We start from the raw sequence: 23767 nt of genomic DNA, 5'->3' as shown, positions 1-23767 counted from the left end.
CGGCGAAAGGAAAATGGTTACGCAAACAAACCAACCAACCAAGCAACCGACACACACACACACATGCGCATTCGCCTATCGGAAAACGACGTGTCCCCGTGAGACTGTGTCGTCCGCTTACCGCGACACTGCTCCTGGTGCGCCTTCCGGGCGTACGATCGAACTGCCAAACACGGATGAAGAATGCTCCCGGCTCGAAGGAATCGAACGTCTTCCACGGCTAAAACGGTGACGACAAAACGACCATGCACTGATGACGACACAACGACTACGAACACGCGGAAGCCGAATGCCGAGTGCCGGAACGAACGAAAAATAAACCCAAATCGGATACGCCGTCGTCGACGACAACGTTTCGGTTTCAATCCAGAATTTAAGAGCGAGTGCAGGAACAACGCACGAAGAAGAAGCAAAAACACACGGGAAAGACGGGATTTGAGGAAGCCTGAAGACAACCCCATAATAGCACACATACAAATACACTCGCAACAACAAAAAAAACATCACACGAATGCAATCTAGAAGTGTCAGTTGCGGGAGAAGCTCTGACAAGCAAGCACAGTAGCACCCGAAGCGGGCGAAATCGCCGTGGCGCCACACGGTCCAGACAAATTGGGGTGGTTGGTGTATCATTTGATTTGTTTTCCTACCACCCACCCACCACCCCTCGCAAAGTCCCGGGAATTTGCTGGTAGTGCGTGGGTTGCCAGAGAAAAGGATGGACAATAAACAGGACAGGAAAACGCCGGCGACGGTTTTGCTGGCACTTGGCACCGATATTTTTGCCACACCACATACTTTTGCGAAAATTTTCACCCACACGTTCACTGCTGCTGGTGCTACTACTTCTGCCGGGAAGAATTCTTCATGCCGAAATTCTAACCCCCCTTTTCTTCCCCCCACTCCTACACCCTCGCTTGGAACCGACCCGTCACCTCGGTTTGCTCAGTTTCCACAGATTCCACAAACACTTGTGCCCGTGATGGCGAAGGGATGGCCAAGAATGAAAAACTGTGCTGGGAAATCGGTACCATTTTCTTGCCGATGGAGGCGGAGGAGTTTCACGCATTTTTCAACGATGTTCAATCCAGCCCACCCACCTACACAAACATTGGCAAGCGAGACAAAGCGCCATTCTAGCGCGTGAACGACGACAGATAAGAACGAGACAGCCGACCGAACGTTGCGAAAGATCGATGCAGCTTAGGAGAAAGTTTGGTGGCGAAAGTTGGCAAACCCTACGGGTCTAGGTGGAGAGAGAAAGGAGAGAAAGTGGGAGACTTGCAGAAAAAGGCACCAGAATAAACATCCCACCGAACGGGAATGTGCGAAATTTTTGTGCGGAATGTTAAAACAACCAACACGAAACCGGTACTGCGTGCTGCAGGTCGCGAGAAAATTTTTAATCCACCAGTCTCTAGCCGCCCAAGCTCTAGCCACTTTTTTACACCCTCTTGCCCGATGGCTAGTGAACTTATTGATGACTCTTGCTTGCTTGCCTGCTTGCTCATATTTGCCACAAAGTGATTGTTCTGCTCGTTCGGCACATTTAAAGAGCACTTCGGGTACAATTTTATCATCGTTGTTTGTGCATCAAACTTAGCTTCCGGTACCGATGCGATGGGGCGAGGGTTCGAACGGAGTTTTCTGATTATGATTTCCGAAAAATTCTTCCCTCCCTTCACCCAATCGACCTCAACGGTTGTAGAAACCGGTTTGAGGTAGATGTTTTCCACCGGTCTTCGCGGCCAAAGTTGTGTGGCAATCGTTAAATCGGGCGCCCCCGATGTCTTCGTTTATGGTCGCTGTGGGCCGCCATGGTGATGGGAACAGCTCACGTACAGCTAATTTTAAAAGTGGTCACTAAAGTTTTGATTCCTTCATCGATCGATTTCAGTGTGGTGCAATAAAAATGCAAAACAAGTAAAACTTGAGGATAATCTAGATTTCGAAAGACGATCTAGTTACGGCTAAAATTATTCAAAACAGCCAGTATAGCAACCCAAAACTTCTTTGGCTTTTATGTCCAAAGAAAGCAAAAATTTTATTAAAGTTATACAGTTATAAAAAATTATTTTATTAAGTGATGCTCAAATCTTACATTTTTTGTGAAGCACCAGGCGTCTCCATTATTGTTTATCATGAATCACCAGGCGTCTCCATTATTCGACGCTTAGGTTTAAATGCAATTTCACGATACATTATCGGTTTTCGGCCCACTGCTTCCAAGCTAAGAACAATCCCACACAGCATGTGCATTGGCAGCCGCCCACAACGCTCACCCAAATCACACATCGGTCTACATTGCCCAACGGTCCGGAGCGTTGGGTTGATTTACTGAGATTGAACGAATATGACAAATCATGACAGTGTGATATCCCGGTCCCGCAATCAATCATCTTTTCCCACTGTGATCTGATGCCACCAATCGATGAGCCGAGCGGCAGGCAAAGATGTAGGCATTTCTTTCCTACCACTTTCGAGATAACGTCTGCAGCTGTCGATGTCGGGCGGTTTGGTGCGTTGTTACTTCAAAACCCCATTCGGAAGCGCTTAATCATCATCAAAACTAGGTACTCGGAGCGGTTCTTGGACTTGGCATTTCTGGCAGGGCCAAGTGATAGCTACTGCGCACCACCCGTGCCGCGTTTGAGGATGAAGAAACCTTGTGATCGAATTAATTGGATTGGACGGATAGTCACACGTCACATGTTTAGCCGGAATCGGAATGTAATAGCGTGGCCTGGAATTAAATGACGTATCCGTTTTATTTCATCAGCACCCTCTGTGCGTCTTCTAGAAAATTTACTTTCCGGCACGACGTTCCGAGCCCATTTCCACGTGTACTTCATTGTTACGGGCCATGTGGGGAAAAGGGCTTCACAATCCTCTAACTTTACGGTTGAGAGTAAGGTAAGGACCAACGCTCTAGTGGGAGCAGTCCACACACTGGTATCGGTTTCAGTGACGTAAATTCAATTCGTCAGTTTTGGTGTTTGGGTTGAGCGAAGACCTAACATAGTGACGTAAGCGAATGGCAGGGCTCCCTTAAGATGATTTTCGACTAGTTATAAGACTTAAATTGTAAATTGAATTTATAAGACTTTTAAAGGGTTTAATCCATATGGTTGTGGAATTATTGATTCTCTGAAGGGAATCCTTCAGAGAGTGAAATATTGCTAGTCTGTTGTGGCACTTTGCTACCATATAGTGGAATCTTGCACACAATTAGGAGAGAAAAGACTATGTGTTGTACGAGTTTTTGTTGTTGTAGGAGATGCCAAACTGCCATTCAATTTTGTAGGTAGACTTGAAAGCCGTTATTTTACTTGTATTTTATTAACTTCAAACCCCATGCATTTTCTCTTCAAGATGCTGCTCCTATTGCAACGAAACGACCTTGACCATTAAGTTTCCATTTAGCGACCACCAGCAGCACCACCACAATTTCTTTACCTATCTCCAGAAAAACCATTAATATCAGTTAGAGCAGACACCGTCCCCGGTGAAGCTTAACGTGGTTTGCTGTTATTATTTTTGGTTTCTTTTTACTCTTTCACTCTTCACGGCTTTCACCCTTGGCCATTTGGTCTAATTTTGCGGTCTGCCGAAGCGTGCATGAAAATGACAGCGAACGGTGCAAAAAAAACAAAAGCAATACAGAAAGCTTCATTTCCGCTTCGTCTACATTAGCAGCAAGCGATCTAAACTTTTTCCTGCCTACCTTTCTGCGGGGTTCCTAGTGACGGTCACCACCATGATATGGTGGTGTGGTTAAGGTGAGAGCCGACCACATTCAAACTACCTCCCGTCGTCGAGTTGCACTCTGGACAAGTTTTACGGAACCAAAGCTACCTGACCGATTCTAGAGAAGCATACAGAATGAGCAAAAAAACGCGAGCGTGCACAGACACACACACACCAACCACTTTCGCAGAACTAACCAGCGACTTTCCTGGTGTGCACAATGAATCACGGAACCAAGTAAAATAAGCGCTAGAAAGTGCAACCAGCATAGATGACAGCGACCGAGGACGAGCTGGTGTGGGCCGTACAGCCCACACACCATCGTTGGCCATCTCTATGAAACCATAAATTTTCATAACAAGTCCGGCGCTTACTGCGCCATATCCTTCGCCTTTTTTCACTTCCGGTCACACCTTCGCCCATTCGCGGGAACACTTGATGGCGTTTGGTATGGTTTTCTTTGTTGTCTCACCTCTGAACGCCTCAGTCTTGGCTGCGAGGTGACTTAATTCGTTTGAGAGAATTGTCCACCCCAAACACCAACAGCAACAGCAACAAACAAATCGTTTTATTGGAAGTCACCAGTTTTGCTCTCCAACAATGTGTTCTAGTACGTTTCTGATGTACATTTGTCTCACTTACTCTCGCTCTGATTAATCTCTCTCTCTTTCTCACTCACACGCATTGTTGTTCTGCTCCCTGATGCTGGCTAATTAAAACCAACGCCGCACACTAATTAATGTTCGTCGGTTTTTCCATCGGTGACGTTCCTTCTCGTCGCTCGTTTCTTCGTACTGGCCTCTTTACTTTCATTCGGGTAACAACTGCAGTAAAAAATCCTCCAGGAACAATTGCATTTTTTACACAGTTCAGCTCGGTTCCATGAATACGCCGCCACAGCTTTTAAACAAGATCCCTGTACCCGCTGTAGGTTTAATGTTGAAGTTTTCATCGTGTTTTACACTTTAACTTTGCTACCGTATACTCCGACTATCGACTCTAGGCTGTTCCACCTAACAGATAAACCAATCGGATTGGCCAATGGATCTTTGTACCGCAGCTCTCAACCCCCAAAATGAGCAAATTTTGCGCTAATTGTTTCTCAGAAGGGTCTTAGGGCAGGTCTTGCAGGTTGAAAGGCAAATGTCAGACTGAAAGGATGTCAAAATTCTTAAAATTTTGTCCCTTTTTGCTACTGTTGTGTTTCGTCAATTCTAGGAAAATGATTTCAACATAAAATAGTTTAAACAGCTAAGCCTAAAGAGAAGAATACATTGTGGCTTGTTAAGGTTCACTTTTTTATGTGAAAGCTCTGAAGCTCTGAAAAATCCTTTTCGATCCAACTAAAACATTAGCTGTTGCTCCAATAGCACGATTGCTACCCTAGCTCCCCCAGCTAGTCAATTCTTTACAGTGCTATGTGATATCATTCTTTGTACTGTTCTTTTTTCGCCTTATCCTGTGCCACAACTGGAAGCCATGCAGCGTAAAATTAGAAAATGTCGCCGGTGGTTAACCAAGCTTCCTGGAAGGCAACATGAAAATTAATCCCTTCGCCGTCTTTTTTCGTTACATATCGGTTTGTCACGTACCTTCTGCGCCGTGCATTCTTATCCAAGTGCGCATGGGAAAACCAAACCTTACACTAAGAAAATGGCAATGAGAAGAATCAGCTCACAGCAGGCAGCAGCAGCAGCAGAAACAAAAAACGAAACATCTGCACAATGCTAAACGCTTCCACGAATTAGACTTTCCCCGGTTGGAACTTATGCATTCACTCATTAAAATACAGGGCGTCCGTGGAGCGACCGTTTGATTGGTAATTGTTGCAACATTTCTCGTCCATTTTTGCCTCTTCGAGCCCTGCGGAATTTTGTTCGGGGTCTTTTTTCTTCTTTTTGCTGCGCAGTCCTGCTTTTATAATTGCTCATCCGAACACGATCCATTTCCAGTGACTGTGATGACGCTAACGAAGCAGTTTATAGCCCATAATTGTTCGTCCATTTCGCACCCATTTTCTCGTGAAACAAACGTGGTGGGAAATGAACTCCTTCCTCTTCTTCGCCTCCCCTCCCCCCTTGCTCTTCTACACACGGACAATGCTACTAGCTTGACATATTTAATGGCCATTTGCTGGCACTTCCCGGTATTTGGTGCCGAGCACGCGTAGGAGTTATGCATCAGAAGGTGGCAAATTCGAAACTGACCATCCATCGCACTCTTTTGCCACGCGATCAAAATGCTCATATGAGTGTATCGTGTGTGTGTGTGTGTGTGTCTGTGTATGCCCCAGCATTGGCGCACATACATAAAGGCTAACATAATAGCGAAAAGTGAAATGGTCTGCGAAGATAAATGCATCGCAGACGACGCCACTCTGCTGCGGCCGACCATTGCAAAAAAAAACTGGAGCAACTGAACTGTTTTGTCCGACCGAAAGCGGAAAACAGGAAAATATGTGCCACGTCGAGCGCAACACATGGGCGAAAACAAGGGGAGGGGGTGCGATGCCCGCGGTGATGCAATCCATCCACCGATTTCCGTAACCCGGCCCGTCTTCCCTGCTGTCCGCGACCCATCTTCCTTTCCCTTTTTCCCCGCACGAACGCCCAAATATGGAGCATATTTTTGGACAGTTTTTTGCTTCTCACACAACCAATAAGAAACGACTTACGGAACGGGGTGCGGAAAACTGCAAGGAAGTGGACGGGTAGAGAAACTCTTGCTTGACTTGGTTTGAGATGTTTCTGCGTGGGACAAAGTTTTCTGCAAAGTCGATAAATTAGAAGAGATCCTTCCTTGAGCACCCACACCACACAAACAACCCCACCCTGAGCGATAATGCCGAGGGACGAAATATGGAATTTAAAAGTAGTGAGTAACACGAGTGGCGCGAGGTGTAGCGGGTATCTGGGAAGGAAGAACGAAGGAAGGTACAGACCGGGTAGCACTGTAAATGGATCTGGCCAACCTTTTCGTCCGAAAAATCTCGAATCTTGTCGAAAACGATAAACGTTCACCATTGTTCTCCTCGGGTTTCAGTACCATCCCACGTACGGCGGGCTACTACTGCTACTACTACTACAATAAATCGCGGACTAGATGCCTTTCAAAACTGTTGGTTTCGGCCGGGGCCAGAAGGGACATAGCTGCTGTCGAATTTAGTGCCACCCTTTTCAAACTGTCCACCCTCCGGGGGTCCATAAATAATTCGATACCGGTCGTTACGGGGCGATGGTGGCTATTTTCTGTACTTAATTGAAACATGCGCTTCAGGTCTTCAGGAGAGCCAACCCGGGATGGCTGGGGAATATGAAAGGTCGTCCGAAAAAGAGTTGTGGGTGCTTTCATTAACTGGCTTTTAGGAACTATACGCATAACAAAGCTTCAAATAAGTTGCCTTCAACAAACAAACAATGGATGTTATTCCACGAAAATCCCTTACAACCCATTTTCTCTCGCAGTTTATGGTATTGGACATGACTTAAATAACGACAGGCAATGTACGTTCTCAACATTGCAATCTACAAAAACGGCCGGTGTACAAAAACACATGTAGGGATTAAATTTTTATATTTCTTCCGATTCCTATTGTATGCCTGCCGCCGCCATAAACTGTTTTTCATAGCATCTATTTTCATGCACCGATGCCAGTGGGTGAAAAAAGCTGGTCTATCCCGCTGCTTACCCTTCCGTGGCCCCAACATTCCGATGATGCCGATATTTAAATATCAATAAAATATGCAAATAATTATCTCCGGGCAATCTACCGATACCGGCTGGCATTATGTCGTATAGAGTGTTTTCTATTGATTTTGCTCGTGCCTAACGTGTGGCAGAGTGAAAGAGAGAGAGAAAAAGCAAGTAAATTGGCCGGTTGATAGACGAAGCATGCTGTGCCGATCAACACCTTGCCTTTTGTACGATGGTAGCAGATGGTCTAGAGCGCTATTCAATTGGTTAGATAAAGAAGCTATTGGCAATTCGTTACACTCAAGGCGTCATTCAGTACAAACTCTATTAGCCGGTTTTCTTAAAGCAAGAGTCAATATAGCTAAATATCATTATGTGTGTGAAATATCTAGAGTCTGTGTTTTATTTCCACAACAAAAGCGTTTGTGAGAAAAAATACATTACATCGATTGTGTATTCTTTCCTCTAAACGGTCTTCAAGCTTTTCTAATTATAACCACAGTGACAGGGTTAAGCTCTTAAAGATACGGTTTTGGTTTTCAATTAAAAACAACAAACCCTAAACCACTCTCCTTACACTCTCCACCAATAAAGTATCTTTTGCAACTGCGCAGCTGGTAGCTGCAAGCTCCAAAACCGAACCCTGAATTGAATTGATTAATTCAGCACCAATCGATCGGTTTTCATTGGTCCTTCATAAATCACATGCCGTTCGATTACTCTCCACTGCTAGTCTCTTACTTCTTCCCAACCTTTTGCAGATCCCAAGCGGCTGGAATAGAAAATTATTAATTTCTCCACTTCAATGTCTACCAGCTAGGATACGCCTTACGTCACAAGCAAAATAGTCTACGAGAAAGGATACAACAACGAAACCGGCTGCCGACGCGACTCGACTCGACTCGGCTCGACTTGAAAAGAAAATGGAAATTTGCCAACGCAAAAATCGTCACGTCGCGGCATAAATACTGGCACGGATTGAAACCAACCCGTGCTGACTCCGCCCGAGACCGAGAATAAATGGGTCCTGTCTTGCAAAGCCGAGTTTTTCTTCTTCTTATTCTTCGATTCCGATTTACCTGTCTGGTCGGCGGCTGTTAGAAAACGCCCCACGGTTTGCTTCCAGCCCATTCAGTTTGCTTATCTTTTGCGTCTGATCAGCACATTTAGGAAAATTGTTTCGGCCCACCTACTGCCGTCGTTTGAAGCACTCCGTCTCAAACCGTCTTAAGCAAGCGGCTTTTTGTCGTCAAAACAATTTATATAACAATCAACTCTTTCGTGCCAACTTCTAACAGTTGTCTGAAGGCCCATGCCTTGTGATTCTGTTTCTTTCTTCTTGAGAAACGCAACAACGTGTTTGCCAGATATAAAGCGTTGATGATTACAAACTAAGACTTTTTTTTGTGTTTCATATGTTTGCACGTCTGAAACTATACTATCTAAAACATTTGCTACTTATATACCGTATTATTCTAGCTTCAATATCTAAACAATGTTGTTATTCTTCCTCTTAATTTCAGAATGCCCACCCGCGATGGATGGCATGGAGCGTTTTGCCTGTCCTACACCAGATCGGCAAGGCCGGTACCGATGTATAGACGATCATGTACTATGCGACGGTTTCATCGACTGTCCTGAAGGCGAGGATGAGGACAGGCAAGCCTGTATGTTCTACAAAACGGTAAGATGACACAATGTATAGATACGGAATATTTTACTTATCCTAATTTAAATTAAAAAACCCAATGCTCAATATCTCATTGAAAACACCCATAAGAATACACGGATGGTGGAATTTTATTAGAAAAATCTTTGTAACACACTCATTAAATTATCTGGCACCAGGCGCCTCCACCTATATTCTCATTTTGTATTTATTGGAGGCGCCTGGTGTTTAATGAAAAACGAAGCAAGACATGAAATATATGATTTTAAAGTAAAATTAATGACATAAAATAAAAAATAAATACATTAAAATTAAAAGCACACTTACCAGCTGCACAGCAGTAGCAATAAATCCATCACCATTTCATAGTACCATTCACAACTATTGTTTTGTGCTAACCAATCATACATTTCTGCTCCTTCCTTACAGACGAAAGCACATCTCGACGTATTAGCGGACGCCTTATTGAGATGGGCTCGAGGCCGTTAAGTTGTACATTTCACACAGCTCCCGACAGCATCGCTGTACTAGTGCTAGTTCGAGAACATAGAAAACAGTTGAAAAGTGGTTGACAAGCAAAGTAGAGAGAGTGGTTGAAAAACAAGAAAGAGATAAAGAGGAAAAGAGAGAAAGATGGAGAAAGAAAACTGAGAAACAAAAACATTCAAATACACGACATAAAAAAACGTTATTTTACAACAACAAAAGCAAACACATGGCCCCTACCAAAGTCGAGTCCAACGATGAAAGCTAACAACGTAAGCAAGTGGATGCAGCAATAACTGTACTTCAAATCATTAAACACAGCAATGCGTGAAAGAGGAGGAAATGCAAAGACGTTGTAAAAATAGAAATGAAGTATTCTGTACATATGATTAAGCAAAGGCAAAGACAAACTTGCGACAAGAAAGACGAAAAGCAACTCAAAACGCGATGCTGTGTTAACTTCATTCACTGTGCTGGACACTTTGATACAGGCTGGACGAAAATACCGCATTCCAACACAGCAACAACAGAACAAAACGAAAATGTCAAAACTCAAAAAGCAGATGATCTTACTATATATATATACATAGATCTATATACAAACATATATTTACCAACTAAGCCCTAGCTTGTAAGCAACGACACGAATGAGTAGGCGACAGCAACAAGGATATTCCGTACGTCATATGATGAGTGTGGAGCAGTGCGACAGATATGAATGTGAGAATCGAGATCGTGAATGTGAGCGAATCAAATTCGAAGTGAAGGCTGTTGATCATACGAATGCAACTGGATTGGAAGGGCACCGAGATGGGGAATGGGTTGGATGAGTGTACATTTGCAGTGAACTGTTATACGATTGTCTGTGGATGTGTGAATGTGTGCTGAAGAGGTATGTGAAACATGATGATACGAAAGCCAATCCCTAGATAAAATGTCAAGATTTAAATACAAGCCGAATAGAAGAACAAGCACACAGCGATGAAGGGTAGAAACTGAAAGGATATGTAAGTTGATAAACGAAAACTACAACTTTCCCACATAAAACAAGCAAACAGTCACCAACACACACATATACACACTCACACACTCAAATCCGATCGTAACATATAGTTAAGTAAGTGTATGAAATGAATGTACATTTTTTCTTCTAAATTGTAAATCAAAATCAAACACAAACTGTAAAACGATCCCCCTTCTTTCCAAAATCACAAATCTAAACTACTCTACTTTCACAAACCCTTTCTTTCTAGGTCAAAACAATCAAATTTTCTTTTTTCCCAACTCCAAAATGCCATCTTTTATCGAAACAAACACCTGGCTAATGGTTCCACTAAACGTGTAGCACCAAAGCTTAAACGAGTCAACAATACCTTAACAACTGGAAAATGTTTAACAACCAGCACAACATTTTCTTTTTATTCCACGAATGTTCAAAAAACCATGCAACATCATTTATGGAATGCACACTTTTCTCTACATCATTCCCGTTTTGAAGTAACATAAACACACACAAACCACAACATCACACACACAAACATTGAGGAGGAAAACTATTCTCATGGACAAGGCAGCTATATTGTATAGATAAGTGAGCAGTTTAAGCAAATAACAAACACAAAACTCTTTAGATCCTTAAATGCTAAATATCGATGCGTAATGAAGGACTAAGCAAACGGTGCAGCTACAAGCCCCCGACGAGCAGGAGTCACAGTAGACCTAACAATAGGCAACACACAAGCCGATCGGCTATCAAGACGGCTTGCCGAGTGGACGATTTGATGATTTAATCACCGAAGCCATAGGAAAACCCACAGCCACTAGCCGGGGTCGGGGCGATGGGCACAAAGCGAACCAAAATAACAAAAAACAAAAACATGACAAAAATGACTGATAATATCAATATCTCTAATCGACCATCCACGCGACAGTAAATTAAAGGGCGCACGCACACAGCAACCATTCGTGTAAGCCCAGCGTGAAGTAGAGAGAAATTGTGGAGCGAAAAAACGCGGTGACATGTGTGGACAGATGTCAGTCGAAGGTGTACTTGGAGTTTTTTGTTTTACATTCTTATGTTGAGTTTATAACTTTATTCTGAGCCATGGAGTAGACATACTTCTTTTATATTCTTTGTGTATTTATGATATTTTCAAACATCTTTTTAAGATTTTCAAGTTTTTTAATAAAAAATGATTTTTTTAAAATCTTGTATCATATTTCAACTTTACCTTATTTAACCAGGTTGCGTACTGATATGTTTTAGAGTCGTTTCAGGGCGTTTCGTAGGTGGCAGTGCAATTGATTAGATTAAGCCGAATGGTCGAATGTGTGTGTGTAAATCAGCGAGTAGCATTCAACTAAAGTTAAGGTTAGAGTTCGTCAAAAAATAACAGAACATACCGGTCAACATCAATCACTCACCAAAGGCCATCACAAGCCATGTGTCACAAGCGTGAGCATGAAGCGAGCAAAGGGCTTTTTGTTGATTAATTTTATTTCCAGTACCCGCATGTACAATGAGCCTACCAGTATACCAGTATCCTATTAGTTTGGTTAAACGCGCCGGTGCAGAAAGCCACCTCGAGCGGGGTAACGTTTTACCCCCTTTTGCGAGTAACGCCTATCACGTACCACACATACCAAAACGCACAGCGATACAGCAGCAGAACATTCCCCACGTGTCCCTCACGTATGTACATAGCCACACTCTTATTTTCAATAGCAAAGCCCAAAGGACGCTACAAAATCTCGCTCATCAACAGCATTACTTATAAATGTCTATTTGCACAATATTATCTACAAACAACAAATATTAAACAGTAAATATTGATGATACACTGAGAACACAACAAAACACGCGAGAGATGCAAATGGCCGAGTCGAACAGACCCGGGTCAAGATATACACAAAACTAAGCGAAACAGGATCAAGAACAGTGGGAACGATAGGAGGAAATAGAAGAAAATCCAACAGACAAACATCTTTCTCTCTCTATACTACAACCAGAGTTCAAATCGAGTCAGGTTTGAGTGCAGTTCAGGCGTGTTGTCTGCGTTGTCATAATGCGAACCATCTCAAGGCCCTGCATTGATTCCCCATCTTCAAGGAAATGTTCAGCAACTCCGCTGTGATCAGCAACACTTCACGACGCGTCATCACAACTGCTGACCAGACAAAAAAGCAAATGTTGCAGTGCCCAACAAACCCAACACAAAATGGTGTACAGTGAATCGACTGTGAAAGCTCTAAAATGGCTGCGACCGAAGTGCTTACGGTTCGGCGATGCGTTACCGCACTCAACCAAAGTGTTAGTGATCGGCGACGAAACACTCAGTGATTCAACGAAGAAAAGGAGAAAAACTAATTTACAACCAAAAAAAAAACTTCGATTTTGAAGCTAGAGGTGATACACTGTTACATATGCAAGTGGACAAAATTTAGAGCAAGCAGGCAGAAAGCAAAGAGCAACCAGAAACGTAAAATGATTTAACGGTCCTTTCACTTTAGAAAACATTCTTTTCCGACGACAAGAAGGAGTTATTGTAGCATGTGTCATTGAAACAGAAAGTATTATTAATTTAAAAGCTAGAAAAAAAACTTTTGTTTACAGACAAAAATGCGTTAAAACATGCAAACACACAAATTAAAAAGCATAGCAAAAACACAAAGTCTGTTCCTATAATGTGTCTTATAGAAAAGCAAGCAAAAAAATACAAAAAGCTCTCCCACAAACAAACACATACAGACACTGGATCGCTCATCATTCCACCCCCCATACCCACCATACCTGTTCCGGCAAAAACCATTCCAATCACACTCATACGCCTGCACTGAATGTTCATTTGTTACTGTTTTCCTTTTATTTCCCCCCCGTTTTTTTCTCTTAACCTTATCTATCTTTCACGTTGCAAAATTCCATTGTTTGTTGCTGTTATCGATGTTGTTACTGTTGGTTGCATGAACGAAATGAAACGAAACGGAACGAGAAAGAGAAAAACAAACATGGAAGTTATAAGGTAAGAATGAGGATGAAAGTGTGGCTCAAGTAAAGCAGCTTTTCCGTTGATTCATTCGAATGTTCTTCAAAAGAACTTGTCAATTGATGGCACAGCATGGTTAGCATTGTGCTCCGTAACGCTACGTTTCAACAACCCAATCGGTCAATTGGTCGTTCCCTTCTGAGCTATTTCACAGGTCTAAAGTAGGCAATGCAGATAAGCCACGCAAAGGGTTATCGAACCCGACGAAAAATCGCACGGAAGGGTCGCATACATGTGGCAGCAAACATCTCGAGCCTCACGTTGTACAAGAGATGAGAAAGTGTGTTCATTGCTTGGGAGCCCATAGCCTTCGATTCTATTACTTTTTTAGGTTTTAATAAGGTGCTTAATCTTGAAGTGCTCTGTACTTTACGGGGACGAATTGGCAAACTAGTTTCTGTTACGCATTAGTATCACGGAACAAAGAGAGAAACAAAACACGAGAGTGAGAGAGAGAGAGAGTACTCTAGCAATAGCAAAGTTCCTATTGCTAAACTACGACACTCTCTGCACCTCACGAAGATTGGGAGGGGGAGGGGGGTTCTCCTGTTCGAGAGCAATGGTAAATGTTTAAGCAAACAAAACAAGTAAATTATAATGAAAAGACTGACTTAGTAGAGCCGCAGTTGAACGCGTACACACTAACTAAAACAAGATGAAGAGGAAGAGGAAGAAGAGTAACATGAGGAAAAAAACGTAGCTAGCCAGAGTATAAAACAATATTCTACTTAACAATGGGTGTTTTTTAAAGCTCATCACTATTAAGTATTAGTAAACCGCCAACCGATTTCAGCGCGCGCGTTCTGCCGGCAAACGGAACGCCCGTCTACCACACGCTACACGCTTCCGAGCCTGGCGCTCACTTTCAATAGTCGGATTGCCGTACGCCGCGTACCTCCCGTTTAATGGACGCTCTGGAAGCGTTCCGATCCGTTCCGATATCCGTGTTGGTGTATGTGAGAGCGCAGTGTGAGAAGAGTCATACAATCTTGTCAGCTTAAGAAACGCGAATCGCTTGCTCTCACACTGCACTTCAATCAAGAGAAGAAAAGAGAGAAACATAGCAATAATCTTTTTGATCTTATCTTTCGCATTTCGGTTAAGTTAAGCGAAACGATTCCACATTAGTTTGTTCGTAATTTCTCGAACTTTAAGGGCCTCGACAGTAGTGATGGAAGATTTGGGACTCGGGAGGTGCGAAGATCTAATCCCTTAAAAGATTCAAATCGGATTGGGATCCGATGAAGATACCATTAGGATTTAATTGGGATGCCATTGAAATTTTCCAGTCCGGGAATCCAGTGGGATTCAATCGGGATTCCACTAGGATTCGTTTGGGATTCTATTGGGATTCGATGAAGATTTGATTGAGTTTTGATCAGGATTTGATAGGGATCGGATAAGAGTGCAGGCATCACTACTCGACGGAGGAAGCCATTGCCGAAAGTCTGCCAAAGGATTACTCACGACGATGGGACGTTAGAGTACGTTACAGTTGGCACCTTTTGATGGTTCGATCGGCCCACTGTTTGAAGAACAATACGAGAGTCATAATTGTGTGTTTTAAAGCGAATGAAAACATCAACAACCAGCCGCTCTCGATTGAAACACATGTTTCTCGTGCCTTTTTTTTTTCTTTCGTTCAACATCATGGGCTCCCAATCAATGAATGTGTACACACTGGCAAAAAAACAAACAAAGCGCCACCAAAAGACTAGACACGAAAGAAAGCCTCCCAAAAACAAAACAGTCGGCATAAAAGATAAAAAAAACAAGCAGAAAAACACGGGACAAAAAACAAAACGAAATAGAGCGACGCTCGTTAAAACCACCAAACTGCAAATGCGTGGAAAAAGCCGTCACAAACAGTGGAGGGACCCACTCTCTGCTCGGTCGTTTTTGAATGGAAATATTTGTTATTTAGTGCGGTACGATACGCTACTGGTATCAGCCAAAAGTGCTCGCGCGAAAAAGGGTATGCGAAACTAAAAACAAAAATCGCGTTAAATGTTTAACGGTAGGCAACCACAACCACAAAAAAACGGTAAAGAGCATTCAGCGAAAGTAGCTCACGGTTGAGGGAAAGCAAGAAAGCAACAAAAACCAAAGGCAACCTACAATCATCGATACTTAAGAGTAGCCCTCTCTTTTTAGGTGTCAAACTAGAAGCAACATTTAAAAAGCAAAATCAAAACGAAAAAAAAACGTTGAAACACACACTGTAAAAGCCTGAATGTTAATTCAAACAGATGTTATTTGCAAACAAAATGGATGACGTTGCGAGTGTGTGTGTGTGTGTGTTTGTTTATGTGCATCATAAACAACAGCAAAATCGAAAAGGCCTAAGCAAACAAAACCAACACACGTTGCACATATACGAGGCTTATCAATGTAGAGACACTGACCCAAAACCAAACACACCCACACACACAACTCGCAAAACAGTGTTACAAGTGAAAAGAGAACAAAAAGCAGCAGCAAAACAAAATTTGAGGCAACAAGGGCGCAGGCGAAGATGAAGCAACAAAACAAACAAAGGTTTGTTTTGCGATAGGGATTAAGCCACCGAAAGCGGGTGGTAAATAGCGAAGGGACAGGCAATGCAACTGGAAAAACATATAAACTAATTTAGATATAATAAATATATTAAAATAAAAATACGAAAAAAAACGAACATTACTTTGATGGTTTGATTTTGTTCACCTTTTGTCCTTTGTTTTCTTTAGTTTCGAGAAGGAAAACTCACACTCTACCGTCGATTCCGCACTTGGGGGTTTCGTGTGTAGCCGAAAAGAGAAAGAGGAGTGCGAGGCAAGGAGCGCGGCAAGGTGTAAATTATGGTTTTGTTTTTTGCGGAGCCCAACTAACTTACCAATACCAATAGTAGCAACGCGTACAGTAGTAGCAACTGGGAGTCATCTCAGTAGCACAATGTTTGATGCCACGCAACCGCCATCTAATGCACCTCTGTTTACTTTCTGACCCAGTTTTCTATCACGCACCACCACCACCACCACCACCGCACCGCATGCCTTCTAACCACAAGCACGATGCATATGTTTATAATGTTTCACCTTCACCTTCACTACCATTACTTCCACCAATCACAATCACAGTATCTGACAATGGAAGCGCTTGTTGGCGACCTTTCTCGAGCGAAAAGGAACTTCTTGGAGGGAGCGAAACGAAACAAAAACGGCACATAGTTGCTGAATAAAACACAGAAGAAGCTTTGCATCGAGATTTATGCATCGCATTTAAGACAACAGTAACGCAAGATACATACTACAGATGTTCTAAACAGAATCTAGCTTAGTTAACATCCATTAGGCTAATGGTGCACTGGGAGCACACTGCATATAAGCATGGTCCTCTTATAACCTCAAATGTGATCCCGTTAAATGGAAGAACAAAAAATTTTGTGCCAGTTACTTGGTGAGCGATCCGATCCGGCAAGGAATGTGCTCTGATACGAGCACGAACACGGTGTTTACTACAATCGATGCTGGTAAGTGAAATAACTTTTTTACACTGAAATTTATTGATGTATCGAAATAAATTACGTATCAGGCGCTTCAACCACTTCGTGGTCTTAGAATTCGATAGGAATCCTCCAAAATGGCTAGGATCAAGAGTCGTCATTTGCATATCCATAGCCATAAATCTCTCTTACGCCGCTAGGAAATGCTCCAGGTCCTTGCTCCCAGCAGATCGGAGGTGCTGTAAATGACATATAGAAGTCCTGCTACGTCCATAGTGATAAGCATTTCCGGTTGAAGTTCAACACCACTGAACGCATCCCTATTTCCACCCAATAGCTGGGTAAATTTTTAAACGATGTCAAAGCTATGATACCTGTCACCTGTTTGGCCGCTCGTTTGATCCTTTGGTAGCTTCTGCTAAATATGAGATCCTCAAATCAATGATGTCCATGTCATCTGAATAAGCCAAGATCTGGATAGGCATTTAGAAGATGGTCCCCCGAGTTTCCACCACCATGTCTCAGATGAACTTCTCTAGCTTCACGTTCAAGCTTATCCCCCTGGCGCAGGATCCTTCACATGACAGCTGATGGTCATTGTCATTCTTACAATTTAGGCTAATCCAGTTAATATCGACACAAGTTTTCACCTTCGCAACATTTTCAACATCTTCTTCTTCTGGGCTTACTTGGCCTGATGGGTCACGCCGGTCATCCAATTGCTTACAATACATCAGAATACCACGTGGTTGGTTGGGTGGTCAGGCCACCCTGGTAGAAGCCCTGTTGCCATATACGAAAATAAAATCATTTAAGAGATGCTAGAATTGTAATTACTGCTTCCGATATCCGATATTTTTGACACGTTTTCATATAGGGCTCTTGGCGTTTATTTTCGTAAAATCGTTGTTTCACTCGAAAGTGTACTTCGTCCAGACCAGCTTTGATACATGCTGAAGAGGAGGTAGGAGAGAACCTACCAGTGTTTGTAACCATTAGCTGATTCTGTTATAAATAAAACTACACTTTAAAAGCACTCCAACCAAACAACCAAAACTTAGTGTTCGGTTACTCTAAGGTTAGGCCAAGGTAAATTTAAATTTTCAGGAAGCCTAATCAATTCCCTTATCGATCACAAAAATTAACACGCAGACACTAAAAATAGTTATCAAAACTACTTAAACAAAATGGGGTGAACACGTTCCTTCAAAAGAATTTCATCGAAGGAAATTTATTTTTACCGCTTGACGGCGTATTGTTACCACCGCATGTGATGACTATGCATAAGACATCGATTAAGCAGTTTCTTCTCCTTCAGTTTTGGCTATACGACTTCGAGAAGTCTCGATCTACCATTGCCTAACTTGATTTTACCCGTAGCTGGATAAACAGTCCATTTGAGATGACGATAAGGCTGGGATGGGATACTCAATCGTGGCATGTGAAGATCGTTGTCCTTATCGCCAGTTCATGGCCACCAGATCCCACCAGTTTCTCTCTGCTTCAAAGCTACAAAGCTGTTTCATTTCATACTTCAAGTTTAGGTTATGTGTTTAAGTATAACGATGTTTTAAACATTTTGCCCTTAACATCTTAAACAAACCAAACAATACGACAAAAACAAATGCTTTCCCGTACTTCACTCCGACGGTCGATCGAAACATTCGAATCATCGACCACCATTCGGATCAAACTACGATCTGTGGTTGATGTTTGCACTTCACAATAGTGTCTAATCCGCCATAATCCTGTGGGATCACTCAAAAGGTCAATCGATGGCGTCAACGAATGCCTTTATATGATGGCATGTTGGGTGTGTTCTGTTGGTCAAAGTTGCTGCTGCTACTCAAACAATGCGGCATTAATTACAAGCCACGAGAAACTGTCCAACTTTCTAATCCGGCTTCTGTTTGTAGAAAGTTCTGTGCCGGATTGTAACACGTTAAAAAATTCTTTGCAACTTTGGCTGCTAAGCGATTGGTTTGTGTTTCTGCTAGTTTGCTTTTGCTAGAAATGTTTTGCTTGCAGTTTAATACGATATAGTGAGCTATTTCACACACAAAACCACTAATCACCACTAAACTCTTATCAAATAGGGTAAAGTTTTGTCTACCTTTTCTTACCGGGTTTATTGCTGCAACACTCAATTACAATGTGTAGTAAATAAACATTCACGATGAACACATCAACTCCTGCGTTTTCCTCACTCAAAGACACGTTTATCCTTCATCATTGCTTCCGAAGAAAACGGCTCGCGTGCCAGACCAAGATTAAGTGAAATGTGATGCCCCTTCCCACTTGTGTATTTATGTTTTACAGAGAATTGGTTTGGATATTGTTTTCTCAGAACATTAGCGTTTCAACGTTATCGTATCGGGTTGAAACACAACATTTCAATGCGGTTAGAAGTGTTTGGTAGCGAAGAATGGATATTTGAGCATTTTATCTGCTCGGAAGGCTCGTGCTACCATTCTAGGGGAGTTTGAAGGCGCCAACGCCAAGCTCACATAATATCCCTAACGAATGTTCTTTCGGTTGTGCGTTCACTGTAAAACCCTTAACCGCTGTCAACCCATAAATGACGTCAACAGGTTTAATTGATTCAATTAGTTGGCTCAAACTCACCCACCCTTCTTCTCGACGCACAAAAAGCACATACACCACCGAAACCCGCCATGCTCTGGAGCATCCTATCGCTGGCGACCGTTCCTTGGTACCCGCAAAGGTTGAGAGCAACTGCTTTAATTTACCTCCGTTTGCCACACCAAACCACACATATTTTGCGTTGCAAACATTTCAACCAACCTGAGCACTTTGCAGCCATCGTGTCTTGCCATCGTCCTCGTCCGCTCGCCTTCGATACTCCTATCGACCGAAGCATTTTAGTTGAGGTGCAAAGAAAAATCGTAGTAAAGGTATGACTTCCTCCAGCGGACGGTGGAACGCTCCGAACTAACGCACGGCGAGGCGTAATGATGGGAGCGTGTTGAAGCGAAACAACCCATTTCAGTGGTCTAAAAATAGCGCCAAAACTTACCCGTCTGCCACCGTCTTGCCTTGTGCTTTTGTTGCGCAGCAGAACGATTACAGGGTTCGCAACTTTAATGGACCGTCAATGGTACAAATCTGATTTGTCTAAAGATTTTGAACATAAACTTGGCTATTGCTCTTAATGTTGTGTCTTATCACAACACAACATTAAGAGCAATAGCCATATTATTATGTAGTGATCGCTATGGCCCCTCACCAGCTCCAGCGACCTTGACCATCGATTTAACTAAGATATGCCATGAATGGCAAGTGCGTATCTTACTAATAAAAATATCACTACGATATTTTTTTATATTTACGACGTCAGTTACGATATGGAACTGTCACTCTCTACTCAAGACAGACAAGAGGTTAAATATCCAAGGATTTAGAACTGAAGGAGCAAAATTAGGAAGGACTAAACGTACTTTGTCAGAAATATTCATGTCTTTTATGCTTAATGTGTCAATGACTTTTTATTCTCTCGGCCTGTGTGTATTACTTAAGCTTGATATTTTCACATGATTTTGAATTATTTGAAGGCTTAATGTTATTTAAATTAACTGTTGAAAGTCTTTTGTATCATAGTTTTTGATGTATAGTTTTATATTATACATCAAGAACGGCCTAGAGTTGTAGAGAAGTTCGAAGCCTGTTTAATATGGTCATACTATCAAAATTCTTAGGGCTGATTGACAACTTCTTCTTTCTTGGCCTAACGACCTCTTAGGGCTTGCCTGCTATTTCTGTCTTACTAGACTAATTGATGCCCCATAGTTGGATAGGCAGTCTTCCCTATGTGGGAACGGTTCAGAAGAGATCGGAACCCCGGTTCTGCCGTGTGAAGACTGGACCCGCTGTCGCATCTGCAACCAGGCCGCTATTCACTTGTTCTGATTCTGATTTTTGACTGATTCAGGATAATAGATATTTATTCCAATGTCTTTCAGCTGTTGAAAACGTAGTAAAAAATCTCTAAAACATGTTATAAACACCCAACTACCGCTAATCTTATCACATGTGTCCGCGCTAACGATCGAACCCTGTAAGACCTGACAGCAAATTTTGTCCGAGAAAGTTAGCTCGTCCGGCCGTTGGATCTCACACAGCTAAAAGTAATGAAAAGAGCGATTGTACCGTGGATGTACGGAATTGTTGGATTCCGGTTGGCTCGGAAAGGCACGTACGAGATTTCCCACAACTGCAATCACACGCAATCACACACATACACACCCACAGGCGCCTGTACACGGCTGGTACGCCTCTGATACGCCATTCACGCGAGCGCAGCAAAAAGCACAAAGCAGCCAACCATTTCGATTAATCTTTAACTAAGCTTTCCCCGGGCGCGTCCTTTTGTTGCTCCGCTGCTCGCTGCCAAACCTCTTCACCTTGTTCGGCTGGCTCGGTAAGCTAACTTTACGGCTCCGTGCCTTCATACGGCAAAAGGGTCTCCCTTGACTTGACTTTCGTTGACGAATAGAGACTGATGCGACCATCTATTTCGATGAGTAGCAAACCAGACATTGAAGAATAACCTAAGGCAAAGGGAATTTACAAACCTATTTCTGGCATTGCAAAGGGCCACCGCTTGGCTCAGCCATGTTTAAGCAGATCCTAGACGAGCGAATTGGACACGATTTCTTGCACCGTGGCTTTCGAATGGGTCACGATTGTTGAGTTGATAAAAAGTGTTTTATATCTATCCTTCCCGAATCCTTACGGTGAGCCACGCCACGGCACACTAGTGGAGCTCCGGTGCCATTGCCTGACGGTGAGCTCCCATTTTTATAACTTTGCATGCGCCCGAAAGCTATAAATATCGCTGAGCTATATTTACCAACATAACTATCGAATGATTATTTTTATTTTGCATTCACCCGCCCGCTAATAAGTGTTATCAATTTTGTTTGATGTAGATTTTCTCGAAATTTCTCGAGGGAAGCTTTCGGGCACCGGGTATCAATTTGGTGCCGGCCTGGAGTGCGCACCAAAATAAGAAAATAAAAGCTCGCCCCCCCCTCCCAATACGTTGGTCCCCGATAAGACGCACAGCAATCGAGAGTGCCTTCCATCCTTCCGAGCGTTCGTTGAAAGTGACCCTCCCGACTCCTGACGTCAGTGGAGTCGAGCAAAAGGGTCGCGGCTGCCCCGATCTAGATGCCGGTATCCTGGCGTACAATTTTACCGATGGCTGCCATTTAAAAAGTCTTCAGAAATGGTAGCGCTACCAAATGAACTTCCAGCACGCGATAGTTCTATCCGACTGCAGATAATCGCAATTACGCTCGACGCACGCACTTGCCCACCCGAACCAGATCCTATGGAACAGACTCCCGGTCGTCGTCGTCGTTCCACCCAAACTGAGGAGAAGTTATCCAATAGACTGAACTCCCTTCCTTAAAAAAAAGGTCCACACAAACTTTGCTCCACGGCTGACCACTTTGAAAGCGAACGAACTAACGAACGTTTAGCGGAGAACAAAGAACTACAAAACAAGCGCACGAAAGGCTTCCTTTTGATGAGGCGAAACTGCATTCTCACGTTAGCAGTCAGGTTTTGGACGCTACTGTCAAAACTTTAGCACAAGGTTCACACAATCTGGTGAACATCAAAGAGGTTAACTGGTCTGTGGTGTTGCTGGAGCACTAGACACGTGTTCATTTTTTAACCTTACTTTGCCGTGCTGTACTTTGTGTGGGGTGAGCTTTAACTGAGGATTCGTTTTTGTTACATACAGATAGCAGACGAAAAAAAAAAATCAGTCTTGCTAAACTTTTGAAAAATAATCATTCAGCAACTGACCATGGTAAGCTTGCAAAGTTACTATATCCAAGGCAAATTTCGTCCAATCAGCGTACTAAGTTTGTTGACCAAATCGTTCATGGTCAAACGATAAAATTATTAACAATGACCGGCTCAAACCGGACTGGTTTGTAATGGTTTGGTCAATACTCTTCGTCTTATTCACGTCACGTGTCTGTCTTACTAGACTTATTGATACATCGTACATGAGAAGTCTTTACTACGGGGGAATGGGGCGGTCTGGATGAGATATGAACCCCAGTCCTGACGTGTGAAGAAAGGCGCCGTTTGACGCCTCTACCACCGGGCCGTCTCAAATCGTGATCAGCCCTCAAAAACAACTTTATGATCGTGCAATAAATTTTCTTTTCTTTTCACGGATTCCCAGTTTCTAAAAGTTTTGTTATTAATTTATGAACATCAGCGCTATATAGTCCCGAAAATAATACTTGTTTTTATCAGAAATTGATATTTATGAATAGGCGTTGATGGCCAGTGATATTCTAGACAAAAAATAACTTCTAAGCAGTGTTCTAGACCCAATTGATAATAGGACACGGCTTCTGTCAACGCCATCTAGAAAAATGGAAGCTAATGCAAAAGGTGCATTGCGCTACGTGCACGGATGTCAAGCAGATGCCTTAACATGTATTGTACCATGAAGTCTGCCCACTGAAGTGACCGTGGACAATATAACAATATTAATATGTTCCATTCATAGGATTTGACAAGGTGTAAATTGACATTTATTCCTTTCATGAATGGATGGATGGGCCAAGGGATGGGCCCCGTTGGTCTCTGTGTGCAGATTTA

At 42.8% G+C, this 23767-nt stretch overlaps 1 protein-coding gene across 2 annotated transcripts in view; it reads left to right on the top strand.

Moving 5' to 3' along the window:
- The window catches only part of LOC118507430 (zinc finger protein 503-like), a 104175-nt gene that overhangs the window by 41253 nt on the left and 39155 nt on the right, over positions 1–23767 (top strand). The window contains exons 2-3 of one of the 2 annotated variants that reach the window (XR_004905632.1): positions 8964–9124; positions 9539–17146. Coding sequence is in view for 1 of the 2 variants with exons in the window: in XM_036045902.1 (XP_035901795.1) it covers positions 8964–9124; positions 9539–9598 (221 nt within the window). In the remaining variant the exon portion in view is untranslated. Of the gene's footprint in view, positions 1–8963; positions 9125–9538; positions 17218–23767 lie in introns of those variants that run through there. The other variant, XM_036045902.1, reaches the window with a different exon arrangement.

The sequence above is a fragment of the Anopheles stephensi genome, chromosome 2 (assembly GCF_013141755.1).
Source record: "Anopheles stephensi strain Indian chromosome 2, UCI_ANSTEP_V1.0, whole genome shotgun sequence".
In the NCBI taxonomy this organism is placed as follows: Eukaryota; Metazoa; Arthropoda; class Insecta; order Diptera; family Culicidae; genus Anopheles; species Anopheles stephensi.
Note: the sequence above shows the minus strand (reverse complement) of the source record. Positions and strands in the feature narration are given on the sequence as shown.